The sequence below is a fragment of the Fukomys damarensis genome, unplaced genomic scaffold (assembly GCF_012274545.1).
Source record: "Fukomys damarensis isolate Sample0158 unplaced genomic scaffold, DMR_v1.0_HiC HiC_scaffold_15, whole genome shotgun sequence".
Taxonomy (NCBI): domain Eukaryota; kingdom Metazoa; phylum Chordata; class Mammalia; order Rodentia; family Bathyergidae; genus Fukomys; species Fukomys damarensis.
Genome location: NW_022900927.1, coordinates 41699429 through 41724448, shown reverse-complemented (window position 1 = coordinate 41724448; position 25020 = coordinate 41699429). Strand labels below are relative to the sequence as shown.

Here is a 25020-nt window from a genome sequence, read left to right as displayed (position 1 = left end):
ACCATTTTACCGGGATCTATGCTTGTAGATCACAGGGCCATTTTGCCGTTTCTTTGGTGGCCAAACAAGAGGAGACCTGCATGTATGCACAGTTAGATACGCGGACAAATGAAAGTGAAAAGAAGAATAATCATGACTTAGAAAAAGTGTAGAATGAGATCAAGAAACATTTGACTCTAGTAAGAAAAATAAAACCGAAACAAACACTGCCTATGATGCTCAGTAAGATTTGAAAGCAATTGGTGCTGCAGTGATAAAAGTACAGCCAGTTGCACTTAGAACATAAACATGGGCTTGGTGAGTACTTTGCAAAGGGAGGGACTTACGCCGAGGCAGAATGAGAGGGCTTCATAGATGCTGAGCCACAGTCACCAGCGTTATGGGGCAGCTTGGGGGATGCAGGAAGGGATGAGTCAGTAAGCTCTTCAATGTCGGAATGCGAGGAAGGAGGCTTGGTGGACTTTTTCTTTCCAAAGGCTTGTTTGAAAGAGCTTCTTAGCTGAAAGGAGGACAAAAATTACCTTTCTTGTCTGCTTGCACTTGGGGGGTTGTGTTGGAGGCGTTAGTTTGCAGGTGCCATCCTAGCCACTGCCTGGGGTCAGTATATATAAGCACAGTATTAACAGTTGCAGCACAGTATCCTTTATAAAAAGACATTGCATGTTGTTTTTTTTATTCCTTTTATTCTTGTATTAATGCAGCGCAGCGCAAACATGGAAGGCTTTGAAATAGTGCAAGGTCAAGGGCATGGCTGTCAGAGCACTCATTTAAAACTAAGTACCTTGAAGGGATCGCCATTCCCAATGCTTCTCTCTTCAAGGCAATTTGTTTTAAATGGCCACTTTAGTGCTACAATCAAGTCATATCCTGCTGACAGTACAAACTTAAAAGGCAAAATGAAATCAAATTCACCTAACACTTCATTAATTGTGATTTTCTATTCAAATTTTCAATTCCCAGACTATTCAAAACCAGAATTGGTATCCCCTGCAGCTCTTTTCATAAAGTGGTTTTACTTCTCTTTAAAATTTAAGATTAAAATGAAAAAGACACAAAGAAAAGACATACAAGGTAATCTGTTTTTAAAAGGTATAAAAGCCTACTGCCAAAATGAATAGCATTCATGCCAAGGTAGGGTTTTTTGTATAGATGCATGCCAAATTGTCCACGGTTTATATTCACCTCACTTCCTCTAGAGTTCACCTTGCAGAAACATGAAAGAGTGTGGAATTACAAATCAAGGGAATGAAGGCTGATCAGTATTTTAAAATATTATCTGTACAAACATTTTTTCAAAACAAAACAGATAATTGTTTTTCATTATTTACCAAAAGCACTCTGGTGAAATCCTCTTATCATTTTGTTTTGAGTTTCATCAAGAGTTGTATTTCATTTAGAAATCTCTCTTTGTTCGTGGTATTAAAAGAAATCCTTCATTGTTTTTAAACTGTCTGCAGTGATAGTGTCTTCCCCTCAATTTTAAGCAATCGCTTAGTATTATCATAAAGTACGACGAAAAGTCTCTCTAGCAAATTTAAAGCACAATTTTGTTAAAAGTTTCCATAGTTTTGCCCTATTCTCTTGACTAAAAGAAAATCAAGCAGACATTACTGCACTTTATTCACACCCTTGGCCCTGTGGATCCCAAGGATGATGTTCCTTTCAAGTTCTCCTCTCTCTTTATCAACTCTAGGTCTCCTTTTTCTTTACCACCATCATTAGCACCACCACAGTCTCCATCACCACAATAACTACCATCATTATCATCATGGCTCTTCTTCTTCCTCACCACTCTGACAGTAAACACCTGCTTTTCTCCCCCATTCCAAAGTGTACACTCTTCAGCACCCTGCCGCCCCCCCAGTCTCAGTGGTAAGTGCAGCACTGGGGGTGCCAGTTACTTGAAAGGGACTCTGAAAACTCCCATAGATTTCTAAAGCCATCAAGAAAGAAGACTAAGTCATTATGCAGTGCTAAGATAACTGAATTAGATGGCGATGAAGGCTTACCCAGTTTTTCTTTTTCTTCTTCTTAGAGTCAGCATCATTACCACTGCCAATACTGGAATGGCTGGTGGCACTGTTGATACTAGAAACACTTTCAGAGGAATGCTGTCTTCTGATGCGGAGATCTACCAACAAATAGAAAGTATCACATTCATTCAGACTCTTTCTTAAAGGATAAATCCTTGAGCCTTTCTGTGAGGAAGTTTTCTAATAAAGTTCAACAAGGCTTTGTGCAGATCATTTCAGTACAGTTTTGGTCTCATAAATTTAATAATGTATAACCATATTTGCTTTAATTAACTGAGTTATCTGCATTAAGATTCAACGGGAATCTCATGCGTCTGTAGCACTGGTGGTTTAATGAGTTCTGAATTTCATCCAAAAATGAAATGCTGTGCTAGTGATTTGTACTGAATACCTGGATCAAACAACAATTCCAAAATGATTTATTCCAAATGATTAGTTCCACAGAGTAAATGAAAACTCATAATAGGATGAGAATTAATTCTGTCTTTATGCTTTGAATGAAGTTACCAAAACCAAATATATTAACTTTCCATTCCATCGAGTTGTACCACGTTAGAGCCAAAATATTAGCATATCATCTCACAGATGAAGGAATTCAAGGGCAAAGGCATTAAGTAACTTGACCAAAGTCAAAGAGGCAATGAGGAGAAGGGCTTCAAAAGAGAGTCTAGGCAGGCTGCATTTGTACATCAAACAGAGAGCATATTTAATACAATGCGGTACTTCCAACACCCTCCTAATCTCTGTGAGTGACTTAAATAGCAAGACTAATAACAATGATTAGTATGTTCTCAAACTACTTGATTTTATTCTTAAACAAATAAAATGAATTTAACTACTAAATATAATTTGCACAAAGTCATATAATAGAAAAATACTGGAGTCAAATCAGAGCTAGACCGACTCTAATATCTAGCATACTGGTGCTACTGTAGTTACAGAAGATACTTTGAGGAGACTAGCATTTGATATTTAATCACTTTTAAGGTATCACTTATAGAAATAGCTTACAAAATTCATTCATAGCTATTAAAATTGAAATTGAAATTTTATTTATTTTCATTAAACTGGTATTAAATGTTAGTGAGATACTTTGAGAATTTATAAGGTTACATTTGCTTTCAGGACACTTCTATTAATATATTTAATTGCCATCAATGCACATTAACCAAGCAAAAAATTCTCTGTAGAACTTATAGGATGTCAAAAAATACTATAAAATAAAATTTCAATTGGTTTCTCCAGAGATAATTGCTTAAAATCAAGCCTGTCCAGTTGGCCAATTTATTGAACAGTAAAAATGATCCATGACAATAAGGCTATCACTGCCTACTTTAAGAATATATAAAAATGATTAAGATATAAGTATATGTGTATATACAGACACATACCTATATGTATGTATATATTTATGTATATATATATATATGTATATATTCACACTCATACACATACATAGCAATAAATATCTGTATTTTTCCATTAAGAAATTCATGCTGAAAAATTCTATAGGAGGAACAATAGAGCTATTTTTCAGATTCTCTAGGGTTTGGCCACCTAGATTTTTTTTAGAAAATAATGACGAAAATATTTACTGATTTTTTCATGCTAAAAATATTACCAAACTCAAAATCTGAATCAAAGTACTTATAGTATTGTTTTGATTAAACAACAAAATATCCCTTAATCATTTAGTATGAAAATCAATTGAATGAATAGTATAAGAATATATGTAAATAATTTTTAATGTTTTAAATTTCTCATACAGTTGGTTCTTAGCTTTTCTGACCAAGATACAGGATTGTCTAGCTCTTTCTTAATAATTAACTTTCATAAATAGAACCGATAAAGTGTCAAGAAATTCTAGAATTTTAATTACATCTGGAATTAACACGATGCACTTTATTTTTTATTAACCCCAATTTAAAAGTAGGTAAATTATTATAATCATAGTTCACTAATTCTCCTCAGAGGTATTAGTCACCTTCAACTATGACTGCATTTACCAATAAAGATTAACAAAATCAAACTCTCAATATTATCACAGAGATTAGGTGAAAGCATCTTACTTTTTTCTAACAATTCCTTTCTAGTGCTTGTACAAATTTGATTCAGTCTGTGGGGCATCATGGAGATAGTAAATAATTAAGCAACACATATCAACAACCTGAATAAGTGGAGAACCCTATTTCCAAACTGTAATTTCCGGTTATACATTTGTTCTCTGATTCACTTTTCACTCCTCACGCTCTGTATCATGAGTTCCCCATATCAGGCCGTCGGCATCACTTACCTGTGGTACAGCAAGTATAGCAATCCTACTTACCTTCCAAACATTCTATAAACAGGAACTAGAAAAATGTTTTTAGAAGAAAAATTTCATTTTATTCTCTTACATAAGACCTCTCAACAGATTCTAATTTTAACCAGATTAGAAAAACTCCAACTCAAAACATATGAGCAAAATCTGAGTATTATATAGGTTGGTACTAACTTCCCAAATATATTCTATTAATTTCCCCACTGTTCATTATCTTCCTGTGTCCATTCTGTAAATGCACTAATCATTGTGGTGCCTTGAGGCCGTTCTTGCATCTCTGTTCTTACAGTATGGTTTCATAGTTACTCTCTGAATTTCTCCTTAAGTGTTGCTATTATGGAAAGATCTTTCTGTATTGTTCAAAGTCTAATAGATTACCCAGTATCTTTTTTCTCTATGGTTCCTTACTTTTGTCTACCATAGGACTTAGAAATATTTTCTGCTCTATCAGTAGACTAAATATTCCACTGGTACAAAGACCAAGTTTATTTTGTTTGCTAGTACTGCCTAAATTCAGGACCTTGTACAGAGTGTGTCATTAAGTAAGCGATGAATATGCAGTTGTAGAACAAATTTATTCTAATTGTTCATTTATTAAACTTATCTACCATTATTCTAAGGAATAACTGCTATGAACAGCAATGTAATAAATGTTGTTGAAATGTCCTTGCTAAATGGTTCTTATTTTTCCCATATATCCATGTTTATTTACATCAATAGGCACAAAGTGATGCTAGTTCTTTTTTTTTTAGATAAAGAAGCAGCAAATATATCATGTAGAGGTTTACATTTCCTATGATGAATGGTATCATTATGAGTATCTAAAAAGGTAATTCTTAAAGGAAAACTCTTCCATATTTACATAGAAGTGATACTTTAAAACAATAGTATATTTAGAAAAATTAAAATAAAATGGTCATATTCTCAATTTCCAGCTTCATAATAATTATGTCTGGTACAGTAATTCAATATGCCTTTAATTGCAGTGAATTGTGAGTCTTTCGGGTATAGAGTAATTCACATGTATCTTTTTATTTAGATATGACAGAAAACAGTAGACCCTTAAATATGTTTGCATATGAATAGATATTATTATATTCTAGTCTATATAAATCAGGCCTTACTGATAAATGTGCGTAAGTTTAGAGAAAACAGAATGGCACAGTAATAAGTTTGTATGTGATTTAGTGATCCTTTGACCTGTTTTTAGAGGTGTTGCCTCATTCCAAATATTTATGCTAAGATCATGTTAAAAACTTATATAACAAAAATATTTTAAAATCTCAACAATTGAAGTTTAATATCATTTCAAAATACAAATTTACAGGCTATCCAATCACCTGAATGGCTCAATGGAAAGGTATACGATTAATCCAGATGACTGCTTTGTTCACATAATATTAATGGTCAATATGATAAAAATAACTTTAAACTCACTAAATCTAATATTAATTAGTATTTCTTCAGAAATGCAATCTAAATATCCTATACATAGTCAATGCTTTATAAAATTTTTTAGTTTTAAAATAGACAAAATTACTTCTTAATATGTTGTACTATATTAATACAATTAATGTTTTTTTCTTTTAGGCGCTACTTGTCCCACATTTCTGAGCAAAGGAATTCCTAGTCTTCAATTGTTGCAGATATATTAAGCTACCTGTAGCCTAAGAGAAAAGGAATCCTTCCAGAAAGTCTTACTTCAGTGACTTGTGCTGTATTAAACAAAGGATTAAATCTTTTTAAATCCCTTCTGGACCTATTTACGACATGAAGATTTAGAACATAAGCTGCTTTATTAAAGCTCTAAGATAAGCTTTAAATACATAGTAATTTTCCATGCAGCATATAAATCAACTCCCCCACATGTAAGTTCCTAAATTCTTAAGAAAATTAGCCCATAGAAAACTAGTTTGTCTTTTAATTTAAGTACACCTCATTTTGTTTTGATTTTTTTTTTCAGCTTTAATTGAGTTTATTGGTACATTTTAGGGATGCAGTACAGTTACATTCATTGTTGGGATCTTGTACCTCTATATGAGAAGTCTTGATTCTCATTTTTTCCCCTTACCCCTGTATACCTCATATTAAGTGATTGTTTTCTTAACATTTGAATTTAACTATACTTTGTTAAATTATGTTATTCATTTCTGTAAAATTTGAGTAATTCCCTTTTATGTGCAAGGTCATCACAGGCACTAGGATGAAAAAACAATCCCTTTTACCAGAAATCAGGAAAGACAGACTTTAAAGTCACTGAACTAAAAGGTACATTTTAAAAGGGAAGTACAGGTATTTTTGGTACTTTTGGAACCTCATCCAGTTTAGGGGGAAAAATTTCAATTTCTGCAATTTTCCAAAAATGTTTTATGTTTAATGAACAGCATACAAGCTTCCAAAGTGAGTGAGCAGACTTCATTAAGAACTTACATATAAAGAATTAAAAGAATATTAGGATAGCTAAAATAAGGAATATATAGTATAATAAAAGAATAAGAGAAAAATTCAAGAACAACATCTGGGATATAATTGGCAATCACTAAATACTTTTGGAATGAATATAGTTAGCCAAGAAAGATTACGTCATGTTAAAAAGTTTGTATTTTGACTAAAAGGTAATGAGATACCTGTAGACATGTGTTTTTAGATGATTTCTCTGGCTTTGTTATAAAGAATAGTTGATAAGTGGGTTAAAATTTAGATCAGGATTAGATTAAATCATGGATGCAGGCATCTATGGTCATAGTTTAGAAAAGAAACTATGGATGATGATAATAGGTTCAGAGAAAAGTGAACAAACCAAGAGATGTTTAAGGAGTGGAATCAATAGAACTCATTCATTTATTGAATCAGAACAGTAGTTATGGATGATATCTAAAACTGCGGCTACATGGAAGGATAGTTATATCATTTATTTAAGCAAAGAATACTGAGGACAAAATGGTCTGAGAGAGAAGATGACAAGTTCAAGTTTGGAGATGTTTACTTTATGGCACCAGACAGACGCCCAAAGGTAGCCAAGAGTTTTCCTGGGTGGCTGGATGCATGGATCTGTATCTCAGAAGCTGATCCTGGACTAGAGATATCGATTTGACAGTTACAAGCACAAGAATGGTAATTATAGCTAGAGGACTAGATGGGTTTTAGATAGGATATACAGGATGAAAGCTTTAGGATTGTAACGGTAGGAGCTTAGGACACTGATAATTAACAAATCAATGCAAGAGAGGGAATATACCAAAAAAAAAAAAACAAAACAAAACACACACACACACACACACACACACACACACACACTAAAACCAAAAACCAAAGAAACAAGCAAAAAAATCATTTGAAAGAGATTTTAAAGGATTATCAGAAGAAAGAAGAGTATTGGTGTTCTCAATATTAGAAAAAAATGAATGTGTTAAGTAAATAGGGATTGGATATCAGTATCAAATGCAGTTTCTGAAACTAACTCAATGAGAATTTGAAATATTTTATTAGTTGTCATCTAAGTCACTACTGATCCTGGAATAAACAGTTGTGGTATGCTAGGAAACAGAAGCAATAACATAATGGGCTAAAGATTGATTCCTTCCACCCCCCCAAGATTAATGTAATTATTAGATAGTATAAACATATATTATTGATAAAAGTAAAGAAAGAACAGTGACTGAAGACACTGAGATTCCAAATTTTTTTCATTGTTAACTGTTTAATTTTACATACTGATCTGGATCATCATACTCATTACTGGGCCTGATTTGCTTGGTGTCAGAATGTACATATTAACCAGTCAACTTACCTACACCCACAGAGAGAAACGTGTATAAGACTATAGAAATAAATTCATTAAAGTCAATTTAAAAATCATTTGATAGTGAAGGCTATTTCCTCAAAGGTTGACTTCTGATCACATTAATTTTATCTTGCTCATTTTAAAAGGCAGTGCCACGGAGTAATGCAGCCTTCCTCTAACTAGTAAAAAATAATAAAAAGACGCTTTTATATTAGATAAAAAAGTCAAGATTTCTAAATATACCTTTGGGAGGGTGGTCTGGACCATTCAGTGCTCCCTGAATGGCTGCCTGGGCAGCGGAGTTCTGGGCCTTCAGCATTTCAATGGTTTCTCTTAGTTCTATAAGTTCAGACTCCTGCGGAATAAATAGTTTGGAAATTTTAATATCTGGAGAGAAAAAATTCTCATGTTCAAAGTTCACTATAAAGTGGGTTTGATTTTATGTAGTACCAACCTCCTGGAGATTTGGATGCTTGGCTGACCTTGTTATATTTTGCCTACCAACTTATTTCTGAGCTAAAGAAAAATTGAACACATTTTTTCTTAGTTACTGTCCTATAAAAGTGTTGCTCACTTTAGTCCTTTTAAAAGGTGACACCCAAGGTGACCAATAGAAAGCAAAACAAGATATCACATCATTGATTTTAGATACTAAATTCATAATACTCATAATACTATCTATGATTACATTAGATATTTAGATTTTGGTATCACAGTATTGCATTTTATTGTATTTACTGTTGACTTGAAACCTTGAGTTTTTGTCAATTAACTGATCTATAGATTTTGTGTAAAGTATTTTGCACTTGGTAATTGATTATTTGAACGCAAGTGTACAATCAGAAGCTCATCCTTAACTCACTTCCTAAAGGTCATTTTATTAAATTCTGTTGGAATATCAAAGGTGTATTAGATCCTGAAAGTTTTCATCCAGTAAAATTCCAAGTATGGGGACTCAGGTTCACTAAACCGAAGTAATCGGAGAATGTATTTTTAAAAATAGTATGTGTGATACATAGTCCTTGAATAATAAATGATCAGAAATAGTCTACAGATCAACTTTTTAAAAAATAGGTTTGTTAATTACCTTAGGATAATTTAAAGTTATAGCCAAATCACTATTTCAATTTATCTTTCACAGTTATTTAAGCGAGTTACTTGATTAGAAATTATTTTTTATGAGGAAGGTAAGGTAGCTGGGGAAAGAAAGAAAAAGGAAAGCAACTGTGCACTGACAGCATAGACAATATTTCCATTAGAGGCTTAAAAACAAGGCGCATGTTTCTTGGCAGTGATGCAATCTTAAAAATTAGATCTTTCTTGACCTCTTAGAGGGAAAATTCCTTAATAATGTGCTTGTCATTCATAATTTTCTCTAGCATCTTTAACAGAAGAAAGCCAAACAATCAGGTTTGGGCTCCCTGCTCCTTGGTAAATAGTTTATCTGTGCTTAATATTTCCAAGAATATAGGACAAAAAGTAAAGATTTCTTTACATGATGGATACTTAATAAAAGATAGACAATGCTAACTGAAATTATAAAACAAGTTTATAATAGGTACTTGGCATCTCATACATTTATTTTCATTGGATAACGTTTGCATCTGTAACAGAAAACAGCTAGATTTTAAAAACAAATCAATTTTCTCAATATACTTTTAATAATTTATAAATCAAAGAACCTCATACTGAGAAATTAATATAACTTCTTGAATTTATACATAGGCCATCAAATACTTGACTGTAATCCATTTGTACTTATTTGTCATAATGAAAAAACATGATGTTTATGGAAAACTTTCCAATCCATTATGTTTTTCAATCTTTCTGATTTCTATATTACGGCCCTTGTCCAATTAACAATGGATAAGTTTATCAAAACTAAATATATTTTATACTTAAAATTAATTTTCTAAGAGATACAATATTTACTACAAATAAATTCTGCTTTCACCAGAAATTTATTTAAAAACAACACCTATGGTACTTAATGAATCAGATCATTTGAATATTAGTTTTAAAACATAAGTACTAGGTTGCACATTGAGTTTTATTTAAAATAAGATTTTTTACCATGAATATAAGACCAATGATGCTCACAATATAGATTGAAAGTCTGCAAAATGTTTGGCTATAGTTTTAAAGGAACAAAATAGAAATAAGATCTCATGCAAATGTATAAAATTTGAGTTTAATTTTGAACCAGCTGACTTACTTCAGTAGAATCTTTCCACTGTTATCTTTTCTAGAGAAGTCTCTTTTAGAAGCTGTTTTTTAAACAGGGAATGTTGATTTTTTTGAGAATATTGTGTTTAATATATAACAGAAGCATAATCACTTCCTAAAATTAAAGATCACTTTAAAAACAAGAGATATTAGCAAGATAGTTCTTAGTTAATGGGGATCAGTGAACCCAAATACTTCTACATGCTATATAACTTGGAAAAATTGCATCTGTGAAAACTTAGTTTAGGTGAACTCTATTAACTATAAGCAAGTACCTGTAGTCCTAATTAAAAAAGAAAATTAAAATTTTACCTTGATTGACATAATCTGTCTTAACCTGCATTGCTTTTCCCCATATCTGCAAAGACCCTTTCCTTCTTATTTCAGTTAATGAGATCCACTTTCACATTGTCATTCATGTTAGGGCTGTCTCCTTGAGCCCTTTCCTATCCTTTGCTTTAAATATCTTTCCTATCCTTCACAGGTGACTGTGAAGTGCCTCCATACTTGTGAAACCTCTGTTTTTTTGTCAGAAAAACAGTAGAGGTCCCTTCTGTGTACATTCAGACCCTTCATATACTTGGTTTACTTAGTTGTTGCAGAATATGTCTTTTCATCTGATTAATGACCTCACCAAATGATGGAGTGATTTTGTTGAAATGTTCTGGTCTAAATTCTGCATTTCATTAAAGAATAATACCAAACTTCAATTTCACTGTATAGTATTTTATTTTTTATAAGAAAGTGGTCACTAGGGAGTATGGTGCCATATGAAAACACCAAAACCTTCACTACTTATTAAAAACAGAAAGTCTCAATGTGGTTATGTAGCAGAATAATCTAATTTAGATAGCAATAAAGTCAGGTTTGCCTTGCTTTCTTTCCCAATACTATTATAGAGATGAACATAAAGCATTTTAAATAAAAACTTGACTGTGATGTGGACATTTTTCAGAAGTTTTCTAGTCTTCATTTTGTTTCTGTTTAATAACTATAACTAATTGTTCACATTTATTTTTAAATTATATTTCTTCAAAGGTTTCTATAACCCATGGAAATTACAATGCTCCTTCCAAACACGAGTATGAATTTCTGTTTGTTTTTAGTTTTTTTATATGTGGTAGGGAGTTTGGATGAGGACTATGATTAGATATGTGTTCTAGAGACAGATTACTATAAAAACCTTAGATTATGTGAAATATTTTCATGTGATCTCTTTATTTTAAAGGCAACCAACAGAAGACATTTAAGTTTTGAGAATCACTATTAAACTATCAAAGAAAATTATAGAAAATATATGCCATAAAAATATGAATTTATAGTTTGCTACTCTAGTTTAGTAGTTTCCAATTTCCTACAATCATCATTAGATACTAAAGGGAAGACTGGGATTAGGGCAATTATGCAAAAAGTTTTGGGAGAAAAATGATCAGATTAGTTTCTTTATACATCTCACCCTCTCCCACAAACCATTTAAGATAATGATGGTCCAACACCAGCTGACCCTCTAGGATTCCAGTTTTACATGAATTTTTTTGGTATAAAAAATCCAAAGGGAATCAGTATTTCCTTGAATGGGTTTCTTTCATCTATTTTGTTTCAGCTTTAATTGAGTTTATTGGTACATTTTAAGTTTCTTTACATGCCTCTGAAGCTAAAGAAGTTATGAAGATCATACTGAAATGATTCAAAATGAAATAACCAAATATTATCTTGAAATACTTGCCTTGATTGGTGTTATTGACAACCTAAGTTTCTGACTGTCTCTTATCTTTTATCACATGTCTCAGTAATATAGGCCAGAAACTTGGCCAAAAAATCTTATTGAGCCTCTTGACCTTCTAGGAAGGACTCTTAAAATTTTCTACAAAGTATAATTTTACTTTCTCACACTGATACTCAGTTATTAATTTGACTTTGTGGAATTAAGCTTCCTAAATCATATTACTCCCTCTTAGTCCTTTCTTTGTCTTTACTTTGAAGTATTGCTAACTTTTCTACTGACATCATTTGGCTATCGCTACTACATCTTGGTTAAGATAAGCAAAATTTACCAAATCCCCATAGAAAAAAAGTAATGTAAAATCAGGCATGCATATTTTCTTGTGACCCAAAAAATTAATGTGTATATTGTCTGACTCTAGGTATGTATTTTTAAAAAAGCACTTCCAAATGACAAATATCTTAAAAAATATCTTAAGGGAAGACTTAAAAACCAAATATATTCTAATTTTCCCAGCATGACAACTATACAGATCTAATTTGAATATCTTCTGAATTCTAAATTCCTAAATGAGTATAATTGTAAATTGTAAATTTGAAGAGAAAGATGTAGCAGTAGTTCTGCAAAAACTTCACCCATAAAATATATTTGCAGAATTCTTGCCATTTTAATGATCTGTATCAGAGCCTTTCTCAACTGGCATTCTCTGATAAAATTAATCGCTGCACACAGTGCTTTGAGTGACATCTCCCATAATTTTCCTCCTTATTGCTTCCTCCTGCTCCTTCTATGAAATACATTCCTGTATTTCCTCTGAATTAATCCTTGTTGTCCTCCCAAAGCCACAGAGCAGGATCCTCTCTGCCACCTCTACTCTGTAACCTGCATGAATAAACACCAGTTCCCTTTGAGAAGCTCAAGGCAGTATATTGTCATATTTCTCATGGCAAAATAATTTTCCGTCTGTTGAGTTAGTAACTCACATCTTTTCTTTAAAATGCTGTAAGTGTGTAGCAGCAGTATGCTGGCATACACATTTGGGGAAAAATGATATTATTTGGCAATGAAAAACAAGAAAAACTGCTAGGATACTATTCAAGAGAGTGATTTTGATGTATAAGCCAAACTAAAATTTGGACATAATTACAGGTTATCAATCCCATATGATAATTGAAAATAACTCTTTGGAGCCAGAAGACCAGGACTGGAGTCTTAGTTTTATTTATCTACTTCATAAGCATGTAACCAAGCACATATAGCCCTTGGTTTTTGTTTCTTCCTGTGTTGGCTTCCCATCCAACTTCCCAACAGACTCATTCTGATTGACTTTTTTCAGTGGTGTTCAGCATCACATGAAATATGAGGTCTTAAATCTACCTTTATCAACACCTGTAATCTATTAGAATATCTCTCTATATAATATAGAAATAAATTCATGTGGAATATTACATACATACATGTATATTTTGCATATGAATATTTTCACATATAAGGATCATACACTTCATGAGGAATACAATATGTACATAATATATAATGTCATATAAATGATGGGGAATATATTGTAGTATTTCTCATAGGGTTTATATTCTAGCAGACATCTATACTAGCTGTATATACAGGTCGAGATAGGAAAATATATCCACATCTCATCCACTTATTTGTCTGTCTACATTGCTTTCTTCTCATAGGGCATCAGATCAGTACATATTTAGTGAATAACCAAATGGGCAAATAAAGTGCAGAACTCCAATAATAGAATTTTAAAACCTCAGCTTTATATTTCTCAGGCTTTTTCTCAAGATTGCTGGATCACCAGAGAACAATATACCCTTTTATCTCAGCTCCCGGAAGAAATGCCTTTACTGAAATATGATTAAATGTTATGCCCTCAGCTTTTAGAGAAATATCTATCTGAGCAGTGAATTTTTCTTTTCTTATTCCGTGACCCCAATTCAAGAACCTCTGCAATACATTTGTCCTTGAATTTCAGGCCAAAATGTTTGTCTCTTCAATCTAAATTATACACTTCAGGTTAGAAAATGAGAACAAAAAACAAATAATCTACTTTTGTGCCTTAGTGTTGCTGATATTCGACTAAGATCACTGCTTTGTGATGGTAATTTTCTAGGCGCAAGTATTTTGTTATATACATTCATCCACTCTTTTTCTTTTGTTGGAGCTTGTCGCTAACATAATTATTGCAATTAATTTTTTATGTACTGTGTTTTGTTAGATTCTGTCACTGAATTATATACACTGCAAGTAAGTTTATAGGCTTCTCAGCCCCAATTTGGAAAAAGTAAATTTATAAATCTCAGATTAATAAATTAGTTACATTATTTTGTATATAAAGTTTGCAACTAGAATGATTTTATTTTTGGTTAAAAATAACAAAATCAATTTGAAACATCCTAATATCTTTTAGAAAAATTTCACAATTTTGGTAATGGTACTTTGCAGTTACACAAATATAAAAGAAGAATGTACAATTATTCTTTGTATTACATGTATATTAAATATTCAAGTATTACTACAGATATTATAAATTAACAAACCTGTACTTACAAATGTCATTAAAGGAATTATGAGTAGAGGCAATTTTAAAATTAATTTTTATTTCTTAAAGATATCAACACTTTAATGTTAATCTTTTTTTCCAGCAATATGCCTTATATATGCTCAGTGGTGATTTAATTTATCGTATTTTAGGAAAAATGAGAGCAATATAAACTAAACTTTCTTGATGATACACTGGATGTAACATAATCATGAAATCTGTCTTCCCATGGTGAGTCTACAATGTAGTTATTATCAACCTATTTTTATAATTATGAATTTGAGTTTAGAAAAGGCAAGATGAACTTGCTCAAGATTAGACAGTTCTTCAGAAATACAGCCAGGATTCACACTCAATATTACTGGATTCCAGTGTCTATACTGTTTTCCACCTGGCTTCCCTAATTTCAAGAATTACTTGAAATTCTATTTTTCAAGTAATTATCTTAAAGTGTGAAGTGCTAAGCTATACCTCTCCCTTTCATCAACAAAAGAAAAAAAAAACTTATGAGCTCAAAAAGAGTTTTTTGGCCATATTTTTATAAAAGTGTGGACAGTATTTTCTCATGGGCAGGAGAAATCTATGAAGTAGAAAAATTTGCCAGTTGTGCTGGACATTTATACAGACTTTAGATTTTATCTTTTAATTGGACTGTTAAATTTTAAAAACTTTTATAAACTTATAAAATTTATTTTTAAAAGTTTTATAATGCAATGACACGCCTTACAGAAGCTAATGAAAGCCATCACTTGGATACAGACACAAACAGAATCTATAACTAAAACTTTTGAAATTGTGGATCTCTTTGAGAATTCGGCTAGTGCTATGGACACCTCCCCAAAACGTATATGTGTGTAATTTTTATAAAAAATTTTCCATAAATTTCAGAGGCTGCACCTGCCTGACAACCCAGAGAGGACACTGGACTAACAGCAGAGAAGACAGTTAACTGGTCGTCATAGGGAAAGTGGCTTGACTCTTTCTGGGAAGCACGGACCTTCTTTTTATACCTCCCTTTGCAAACTCAGTTGTCTTTTCAATATTCTTTCACACACACCATACAATTCTTAATATTTATATTTGAATTTTTTATATAACTTAATATTACTTTAAAGGCAGCATTAGCAGATGACAGCTATTTCTCGTGACTCCCACACTGCACAGGACTGGTGCCGTCACAGACCCCCTAACCTGAAGTCCCTCGCTTGATAGAGAAGTGATGTTCCAGATGTGCTCACTGGGTATCTTAGCCTTCTTCTTACTGGGTGCAAGAACCACACATTTTGAACGTTTTCATAAGAGTATAATTCTTGTCCACCGGAAAACAATTTGCTATAAAGAATATTCTCTCTCCTACACAACTATTTCTGTTTCCTGACATTTGCTATTCGTTTAATAGTTTCAGTCAGAGGTAAAATAATGACTGCAAAGAAAAAATGTTGTGTTCACATATGGATTAATCTGATTAGGTCTTTAAAATGTGAAAACAAAAGGCATTATCTTATTGTTCTAATTTAGTACACAATGGGTGTTTTGTAGCATTACTTTTAAGGGGAAGTATCTCAGGTATTATTTAAATATTCTGTGAAATGTGCCTTCTGCTTTCAAGCCTCATGGCAATACCTGAACATACCTTTTGTTCCGCTGTCATCGTTAGACTTTGCAGTCGACCAGTCATATTCCCTAAACTCTTTTCAAATGCTGCTACGAGGTGAGCCTGTGGACAATATGGAAGAAACGCAGTTAAAATGTCAGCATCTCCTGTGCACAGATGAAAACCCTTCATTTTACAAAATGCTTAATTTCAGGTAGTCTAACTCTTTAAATACTATGACTGCCGTGGTTAGCTCTCAATTGTGAGTCCTCTTTAACACAAATCTTCACTTTTCATTTCCAAACTGTGGCGTCTTAAAGTCAGTGTTTCAGTCGCTTGACATTTTAATATTAGTTCAACTTCCAAAAGGGGATGAGATTTTGCAAATAACAACACCTTCTGACTTGTACATCATGCAGGGATTTGACACCCAAAATACTAAATAAAGTTCTGAGCTGCCAAGTTTTGCGAAGAAAGCCCCAAAAGAGGTCAGTGAAATAGTGAATGGACAAATGTTCCTCATTTTTAGACTTGCGCGATGACCTTTGAAGATATTGTTAGCTCCTCCATTGTAACCGTACTCTCCTTCCAGGGTCAGACATTTGCTGACAGCTTTAACATTATCTTTCCGCCTTCTCTTCTTACAAAGAATGGAACGGAAAAGGGATGCTTCACTTTCCAAACTCACTAATAAAAGGGCTCTGTTTCCTACTTATTTATTTCCTTCAATTAAGGAAACACAGGTAGGCCAGCCAGAGATAATATGCAGTCATATTTTACTTAAAATTAAACTTTTGTGGGTCTGCGGTTTCATTTTAAATTTCAAAGAATAATACTGCAGCTCATAAACATACTTCTTAGGATTAAGAAGTATTTGAGGGTTTTATTACAGCTCTAAAATGGGCCAGTTTCTGTTGACACACGTGTGCAACAGTTTGAACCAAGGGTAGCTGCTTCAGTCTCCACCCATAGTTTGAGGATCAATTCCAGGTAGGACATTATTTCAAATGTGCAGAACTCTGTTCCACCCCTGCAAAGGATCTAAGGATTGACTATTTTACAGCCAAAATGTTTAATAAACTACATGTGCACAAAATTTGCTAATCCTTGGAAAAATGCTAATATTGCTGAGAAGGGTAATCAATGACTCCAATAAAATATATCTCTGCAGCTGTAGCAGAGCTGAAAGGGTGAGGCACCTGCTATTCAAAGGATCTCAAGAGTACTCAGAAGGAGGGCTCTGGAAACAAGGCATTACTGGTAACAATTACAATGTAGAAATCACTTTCTTTCTTTCTTTCTTTCTTTCTTTCTTTCTTTCTTTCTTTCTTTCTTTCATTCATTCATTCTTTCTTTCTTTCTTTCTTTTTTTGGTACCAGGGATCAAACTTGTATCCTTGTGCTTGTGAGGCAGGCGGTGGAACTGCTGAGCTAAATCCCCGACTCAAAATCATTTTCATTAGCATCATGGTAATCATAATACAAAGGTGTCTTTGTTCTTAGCTCTAAATCATATTTTCCTGTATTTCTTTATACGATACTACAATTCAGAGAAAAGCAATTAGTAGAGAATACTTCTGCCAAACTCCAGGTCTTCACCACATGCTCGGATTGGTTTGTTCTGCTATCGTCAACCCTCAATTCCACCCTCTCGATTTCTCCCCTTTTCCTCTCTCTCTCTCTTTTCTGTTCCTCTTCCTTCTGTTTCATGTTGCAAGAATTTAATTCTGAAAGGTTTACATAAAGGACCGTGAGTCCTCAAACATATACACATGAAAAAAATCACCCTTTATGCAATTTATCAATTTTTATTCCATTTTAAAAGGGAGCAAAAATATGGCAACTAAGTCAGAGCTACAAACAATATCCAGTATAAATTATATTGTTTACATCTTGTAGCTTTATGTAACCAGAAAACAATAAAATATTTACCATTAGAATATCAGTTTTAATTCTGTAAGTCTTTTACCCATTAATTACTGATTTATAACTACTTACTAAAGAATTCTTTGAGTCATGCTGTTTTTCAATAACAAGTATATTAAAATTACATTAGTGAACTATTGTTTTAGATTTATGTCACCTTGGTTTAGATTATCAGATTAATTGTATTTCCTTCGAATTATCAAATGTTAAATTTCTTACCAAATGGTAGTAAATGAAAAGGAAGTAAATGAGATAAATTTCTCTTCCAAAAATGATTTTTAACATCAGAACAAAAATAAGAAAACAAACATGATTAAACTATATAATATGTCTTACATAAAAAAACTTTATAAAAATAACAATAACTATGTATTTTTATTGTGATTATTAATGATATTTTACTTGCTTCTAACTTTTTAGCAGTTGCAAAAAATGTCAAAATAAATTATATTAATATACTGATAAACATTCTTTTAGTTATGTTACATGAAGTCTGTCAAGGAAATAAATTTGACAAATTTACATTAAAGAAAGACTTTTTAATGCACACTGCCTTTGTCACGAAAATGTAAAATATAAGCTATAAAATTATGTAACCAAATTATTGTGATGATAAATACTAACATGACATATCATTATACAAAATGCATATATTTCTTCAAACACATTGGACTGATCTATCTTAGAGGTGGTCATATACTGAGTAAAACTGAATAAATTAAAGCTAGCTAATTAAGATGATTATTATACGAATATAAGATTTTACATTTAAAAATTAAGATGAAGTATGAATGATTCTGAAACATAAAATTTCATATTTCTTTTACATTGTATCAAACTGTCCCTTCAGTGTCATTGTTAGTTTGTACACAGTACTTTCATGTTAGAAGAAATGCAGAAAAGCAAAAGTAACTGCCAGAAATATTAAATAGAGCAAAGAAGTAGGACATAAACCAAAAAAAAAAAAATACTCAAAAGAGTTTTGGTGAAAAGATTTAGTTGCTGAAAGGCAAAACAATACCTTTCATTTTGTTACATATTAATAGCATGTTTGAAAAATGTTAGTAATGACTAGTCTTAGTTCCCAGTTCCATTTACCATGGCCAAGGTTTATGAACATAATATACTGTAAAGTAAAAAAATGCCTTCCATCTGACTTAACTGTATGAACGTGTAGCTGAGAGGTCTGAGGGACTCTGGCTTGTTGCAGTGATGGTATTGTGAGTATCTGCAGTGTAAGGCTTCTGTGTTCTTGCTATTTGTTAGAGATGAGTAATGATTCGGATCAAGCCAGGCAACAAAATTTGGAACAATACCTTCTCTCTATTTTCTAAAGACATCCTACTAGAATCAGCATTGTCAACAGTCTCCCTATGACTTTATGAGCTTCTTTCTTTCTCCTGGAGGAGGAAAGGCTTAGGGTGCAGTCTGCTGACAGAGTCTTTATTTTTCCAGTCAAATATAAAGTGAGCCAACTGAATGACTTTCTCATTGCTCTTTTAACAAAGAAACAAAAAAGGCAATTTCTTCAACTTTAAAAATTAAAGCGCAGGTTCAGGTTCAAACATACCATTTACAAGGGTCATATTGAATACAAAAATATTCCCTAATTAAGTCCTAATAGTTACTCATATATTGAGAAAAATGTGAGTACATATTGATAATTATTATTACACTAAAAACAGTTAATAACATTTTCAAATAAACACAGTCATTGGAGTGTGTCCTTATGAATCATACCTATTTCATTTCTAAGCAACAAACTTTACTGTGGAGATCACACATTTAACCAAAATGTAAAATTTATTGCTAGTCTGAGCACACTAATAAACAATGAGTTGCTTGGCTAGCTCAAGCATAATGTGAGCTTATTAATAAATAGACTTATCTTTACCTCCAGATAGAAATTATAAGCTAAAAATCAATATATATTCTTGGTTTGGAGCATATCTGGGTGGTTAAGTCCTTCCTAGCATGTGTGAAGAGCTGGGTTTGATCCCCAGCACCAAGAAAAAAATCAAATGAACAAAGCCTTGACTTAATATGAAAAAAATCATGTGCAAAATGATTTTATTCAGTTCTTATAGCTAATTTTATATATATATATATATTACACATACTACCAGATATTAACTCAAATGAAAGGAACAAAACACATTCTGAGTGATATGCAAGCAGTATTTCATAGAAGTAAGGAAAAATTCAGAATTGACTAACTCTTCTGATGGCTTATTATCATCTATGAAATTATAAAACAAATGAAAAAAATGGATGAAGGAGTTAAAGATGATTGAAGTTAATGAAATTATTAGTAATTTAACATTATGGAATATTTTATATTTCCTTAAAAACACAAATATAAAAAGAACCCATCATTTTAAGTTACTAAGATATTATTAAACTGCTTAAAATAAGAGTAACATTAAAATCATTTTATAATTATTTATACATGTGTCTATGTATAAATGTTGCCTAAAAGTAAATTTTTATCAATTGCTTTGCTGACAAAGTAGAAGATAATGAGCATCTTCATTACTTGAATCTTTCAACTTTTATCTTTTGACATTTTAGGCAAATATATTTATCTGATGATAAAAAGCTTTAACAATCCATATTGCCACTAAAAATAAAAAAGCAATAATCAGTGAATTAAATTTGAAATACCTAGGAAAATAAACATTAGACATCCATTTTTAAAAAATGTAGTAGATCTGGTAACAAATTCCCTATGTATATCTAAAATGTACCGATAAATGTTTTGCTTAAAACATAAATAAATAAAATTTCAACAGTTGTATACTGACAACCAGTTACAATGATAGCACTGAAAGTTTTCTGTATCCTTCATCCAGTTTCGTATACTCTGGTCTGTCACTGAGCCTTCTTTGGTATAAACAACCACTATCCACTGTTTTTCTGGCAATTACACTGCTGTTTCCTCAACAAATTCAGGAACTTTAACAGAAGTGTTTCATACTATCATACATATAGCCTATGGTATAAAATTAACCAGAGTCTTGAAACTGTTTCTTTAAAAATTATTCTTAAAAATAAAATATTTTAGATAATAGCGTTGCCTTCCAGAATTACCAAAATAATTCTCTAAAACCCAATCTTCTTTGTTTTTTGGAATACTCTACAATATGTGTAAAGAATAAGAGTCAATCCAAAATTAATATGATTTCTCCAAATTTGAAAGAATAAAATCAATTCAAATACAATGCGAGGATGTGCTGAGTAGAATGACTTGTTTCCTGTGCATTTCATTTTTATGAAATAATTTTTACTCAGAAGGTGTCTCTCATGAAAATCATATAATGTGTCACGTGCCTTTTCGCTCTTGATATGTCACGCTTTGTCTAGGAAACCGAAACTCTCCATGGCGGAGCAGAGAGGTTGGGTCGGTAAAGTGAGGAGCAGCCCAAAGCTACCCAGCAGAAGATCAGACTAATGTTGAGCAGGGGCGGCAGGACATACGGCAAATTAGCAGGAGTTTCCTCACGCCTTCCTGCTGCTTTTTACACTATTGTTCCTTGCGATTGGGCACAAGGCCACATGTTCTCCTTTATTATTGTGCATCTACTCGGAGTACTCCCTGGCACATGGTAAGACAGGGGATAAATGTTAATATAATTGATGGCCTTTGTTGATGTCATTTCTGCCATTCTAAGCTGCTTGGGTGCCAGTAAAAGTGTTTCCTTTTTAGACTGCTTTGAGAAACCTGCCAAGGGTTTTGTTTTTTGAGAGAATTATATTCTATCTACCACATAGCTTTGCTGTCTGTACTTTGATCTAAGTTAATTTCTTAGAATTAATTGTATGCTTCACTGTTCAATAATTGGAGCTAATGGAGGTGGGAAACATGAATATTTTCTCTTCCTAAGTCAAACGCTATCAGCCATTATTATGTTAGGGCTTGGGAGAAATTTATGTGTGGAGAGGAACAAAAATAAGAAACAAGAAAAGAAGCGAATGCTTATAACTGCTACTATTGTTTGTAATCCATTATGGTACAGGATACCATTATAAACATATTTTTACTCCTCTTCAATTCAGATTTACATTTCATTACTGAATGGGCAGAAAATTTGAATTCCATATGAGTCCTACTATTTGGTACCTTATGTCTGTATAATTTTGGACACTTAAGATTCATTAATAAAACTATCCCATTTTATTATATAAAAATTGTCTGTGATATATTTAAAAGTCAAAAGCAACTTACATTTGCTGAAAGTTGAGATGTGAGGGTAGCGACTTTTTCTTGGGATGCGACCAGCTCCCTTCGCAGCTTATGGATTTGCTGAATACAATTTAAAAAAATCAAATCAATATACTAATCAATTATGAAAACTAAGACCTCAATCCAGGAAAGCAAGTACTGTATTTAGTGCATGTGGCCATGCCTGTTCCTAAACATAAGAGATGTGAACACACAGCAGTGATCAAATGCCAAGCAGGAAAGAAGCAAGGGACTCACTTCAGAGTTAGAACTCAGATCTGCAAATCCTTCTTCTACTTGCTGCATCCCTTCCGGGGTTTTCCTTTTAATTACGTACATATCATACACATTGCATTTTTGTTTTGGATTTTTTTTGTTTACTTGCAAAAGACATTCAATATCATTATCCTGAAAATCTTGGATTGTTTTTGAATGTGTATATTTAATTTCCTATAATCTAGCAACTCCTCAAAAGCTGTAAGATATTCTATACTACTTGAAAGTTGGGTTTACTTAAACATGTAATGAATCTATATGAGTGAAAAATGTTTTATAGAATGGAGTTTTAATGATTAACAGAGTAGCCTTCCCAAATATTTACTGTAATTCCTTTTATTCAGCAATCTACCAATAGCCTCAGGTACAAATGCAAATGCAGATATCATTAGTTTAGAATTAAATGGAAATCACTAAAATGGCACAGCCAGATGACCTGACAAACATTCTAAAATGTTTGCCTGTTTTAGTTCACATTTTACATAAAGCTGAAATAGAAAAAGGTAAAGGCGTATCACATAATATTTAAAATTTTGATATAAGCACCTGCAATATAATCTAAATATAGTATGCTGTCAGGTAATTTAAACAGGGATTAAAAATGTAAAATATTTATAAATATAAGACACAAGGTTCTGTAAGTATATTTCTAGCCTCAAGTGGCTCGGTTATTTAAGATGCCAAACCTCTGTTTTGTTGTTTTTTGTTTCCATAAACAAGTGCTCTATTTTTGGAGTTGGACTTGTGAAATACTCTCAACTTGAAAGAGCACTGTGAACACAGTTCATTAACTGTCTTTTTTTCCCTCGCATAATAGATTTTGTGGAAAAGAAACGGTAATCAATACTGAGAGAATTTGAAAAGGAAGAGAATCCACAGCTGGAAGCAGAGATAGTAGATATTTATAAAATTTCACCAAATACTGTTTCATTTCATTTAGATTTTCTTTAAAATAACATACCTAGCTGCAACTAAATGTGAGTTACAGGCATAGGATGACAACTAAAAATAGTTCTAGAAAGTAGAACATCAGTTTTATTCTTAGACCAATACAGACTGAAAGAAATTTTCTCAAATTAATACTCTATTACATGATTCTAATTCCATCAATATATGACAGAAAATGTTAAAGTATTTTAAATAATTTATTTGAAAAACACATGACCCATTGTAGGGTAAAAATGATAAAAGAGTAATTGCATAATGACTATTAAGGCAAATAGAAGTATCATTTCTATACCTCAATAGTTATTCTATGACCAACATTAGAAACTTTGCTAAAAGTGCTATAAAGAAGACACCCTGCTTTAAAAAATAAAATCCACTCTTTAGTAATTATAAAGATAAATTATATAATTAATATTTTTCCAAATTTTTGAACATAGGACAATTTTTACTTTAAAACTGATGAAATTAGACTTCAAAGGAAAGGATTTCTTCCATTGCAAAGGATGTTGCTATGGTACTTATTTTCCCTGTGGTCTGATCGCTTCAGTGTAAACCTATCAGAGTCATTACTTCACCTTGAATAAAGTCCTAATTGAAGTTTTCTTACTCTCCTTAGCCAGGCCTGCTTTTATACAAAGGTAAAGAAAAAGAATATTCTATCCAGCTTGCAGTTGGATTCATACATGATTGTAACCAGACAGGTATTTGTGAAATGTGTGTGATTAGAGCAATATACCATCCTAGACATAAAAGACTGAAAGAGAGGCCACGAGATCATGTCACCAAATAGATGGGCTGGGATGCTAGCATCTTTGCTATGGAATCCTGGTGCCTTGGATCTTGCCTCCCTCAGTCCTATGCAGATGATCACAGACAGTGGAACAAAGACTATAATGTAAGAGACAGAACTACGGCTTTCCTATTTTACACCTCATTCATACATCAATATTTAATGGGTGTCAGTCACTGCAGACAATTTATAAGATGTTGACCTAAAGCCGGATAGAGAAGGACAGAGGAGAGTTGGCTGCTGAAGCTTTCCTTTCAGCAATGCGATGCCTAAGGCCATTTCATCTACCCACTAGCTAGGTTCCATCAGCAGGCCTGTGCTTAAACTGTTACATCACAGAGACCTCTACTGGTAACTGCACACATTTCAGCAGAGGTGAAAATTAAATCCTCAAAGATGAAAATGTTGCAAGATTTTACCTCTGAATGAGCCTTTTCTTCAGCCTGTAAAAAGGGAAAAGAAAGAATTTTAACTGTACAAATTTATAACAATTTGTTAAACATTTAACTGGCTGAAATAATTATATTTTTAATATTTTGTGATCAAATATAGTAGCATAAAATATGCTTTCAATTACTACATTAAAAACGGATCCCACAGGATTTAAAATGAATATTA

The 25020-nt window shown here is 32.4% G+C and overlaps 1 protein-coding gene across 4 annotated transcripts in view; it reads right to left on the bottom strand.

Moving 5' to 3' along the window:
* Positions 1-25020, bottom strand: part of Nav3 (neuron navigator 3) — a 772995-nt gene that overhangs the window by 34501 nt on the left and 713474 nt on the right. For 2 of the 4 annotated variants that reach the window (XM_019209835.2, XM_010639521.2), the window contains 7 exons: positions 24822-24845; positions 22392-22469; positions 16280-16363; positions 8381-8492; positions 2010-2131; positions 1183-1203; positions 327-499 (listed from right to left, as the gene is read on the bottom strand). In XM_019209835.2, the coding sequence (XP_019065380.1) occupies positions 327-499; positions 1183-1203; positions 2010-2131; positions 8381-8492; positions 16280-16363; positions 22392-22469; positions 24822-24845 (614 nt within the window). Of the gene's footprint in view, positions 1-10; positions 77-326; positions 500-1182; positions 1204-2009; positions 2132-8380; positions 8493-16279; positions 16364-22391; positions 22470-24821; positions 24846-25020 lie in introns of all 4 variants that reach the window. The other 2 variants (XM_033763794.1, XM_010639522.2) reach the window with 2 other exon arrangements.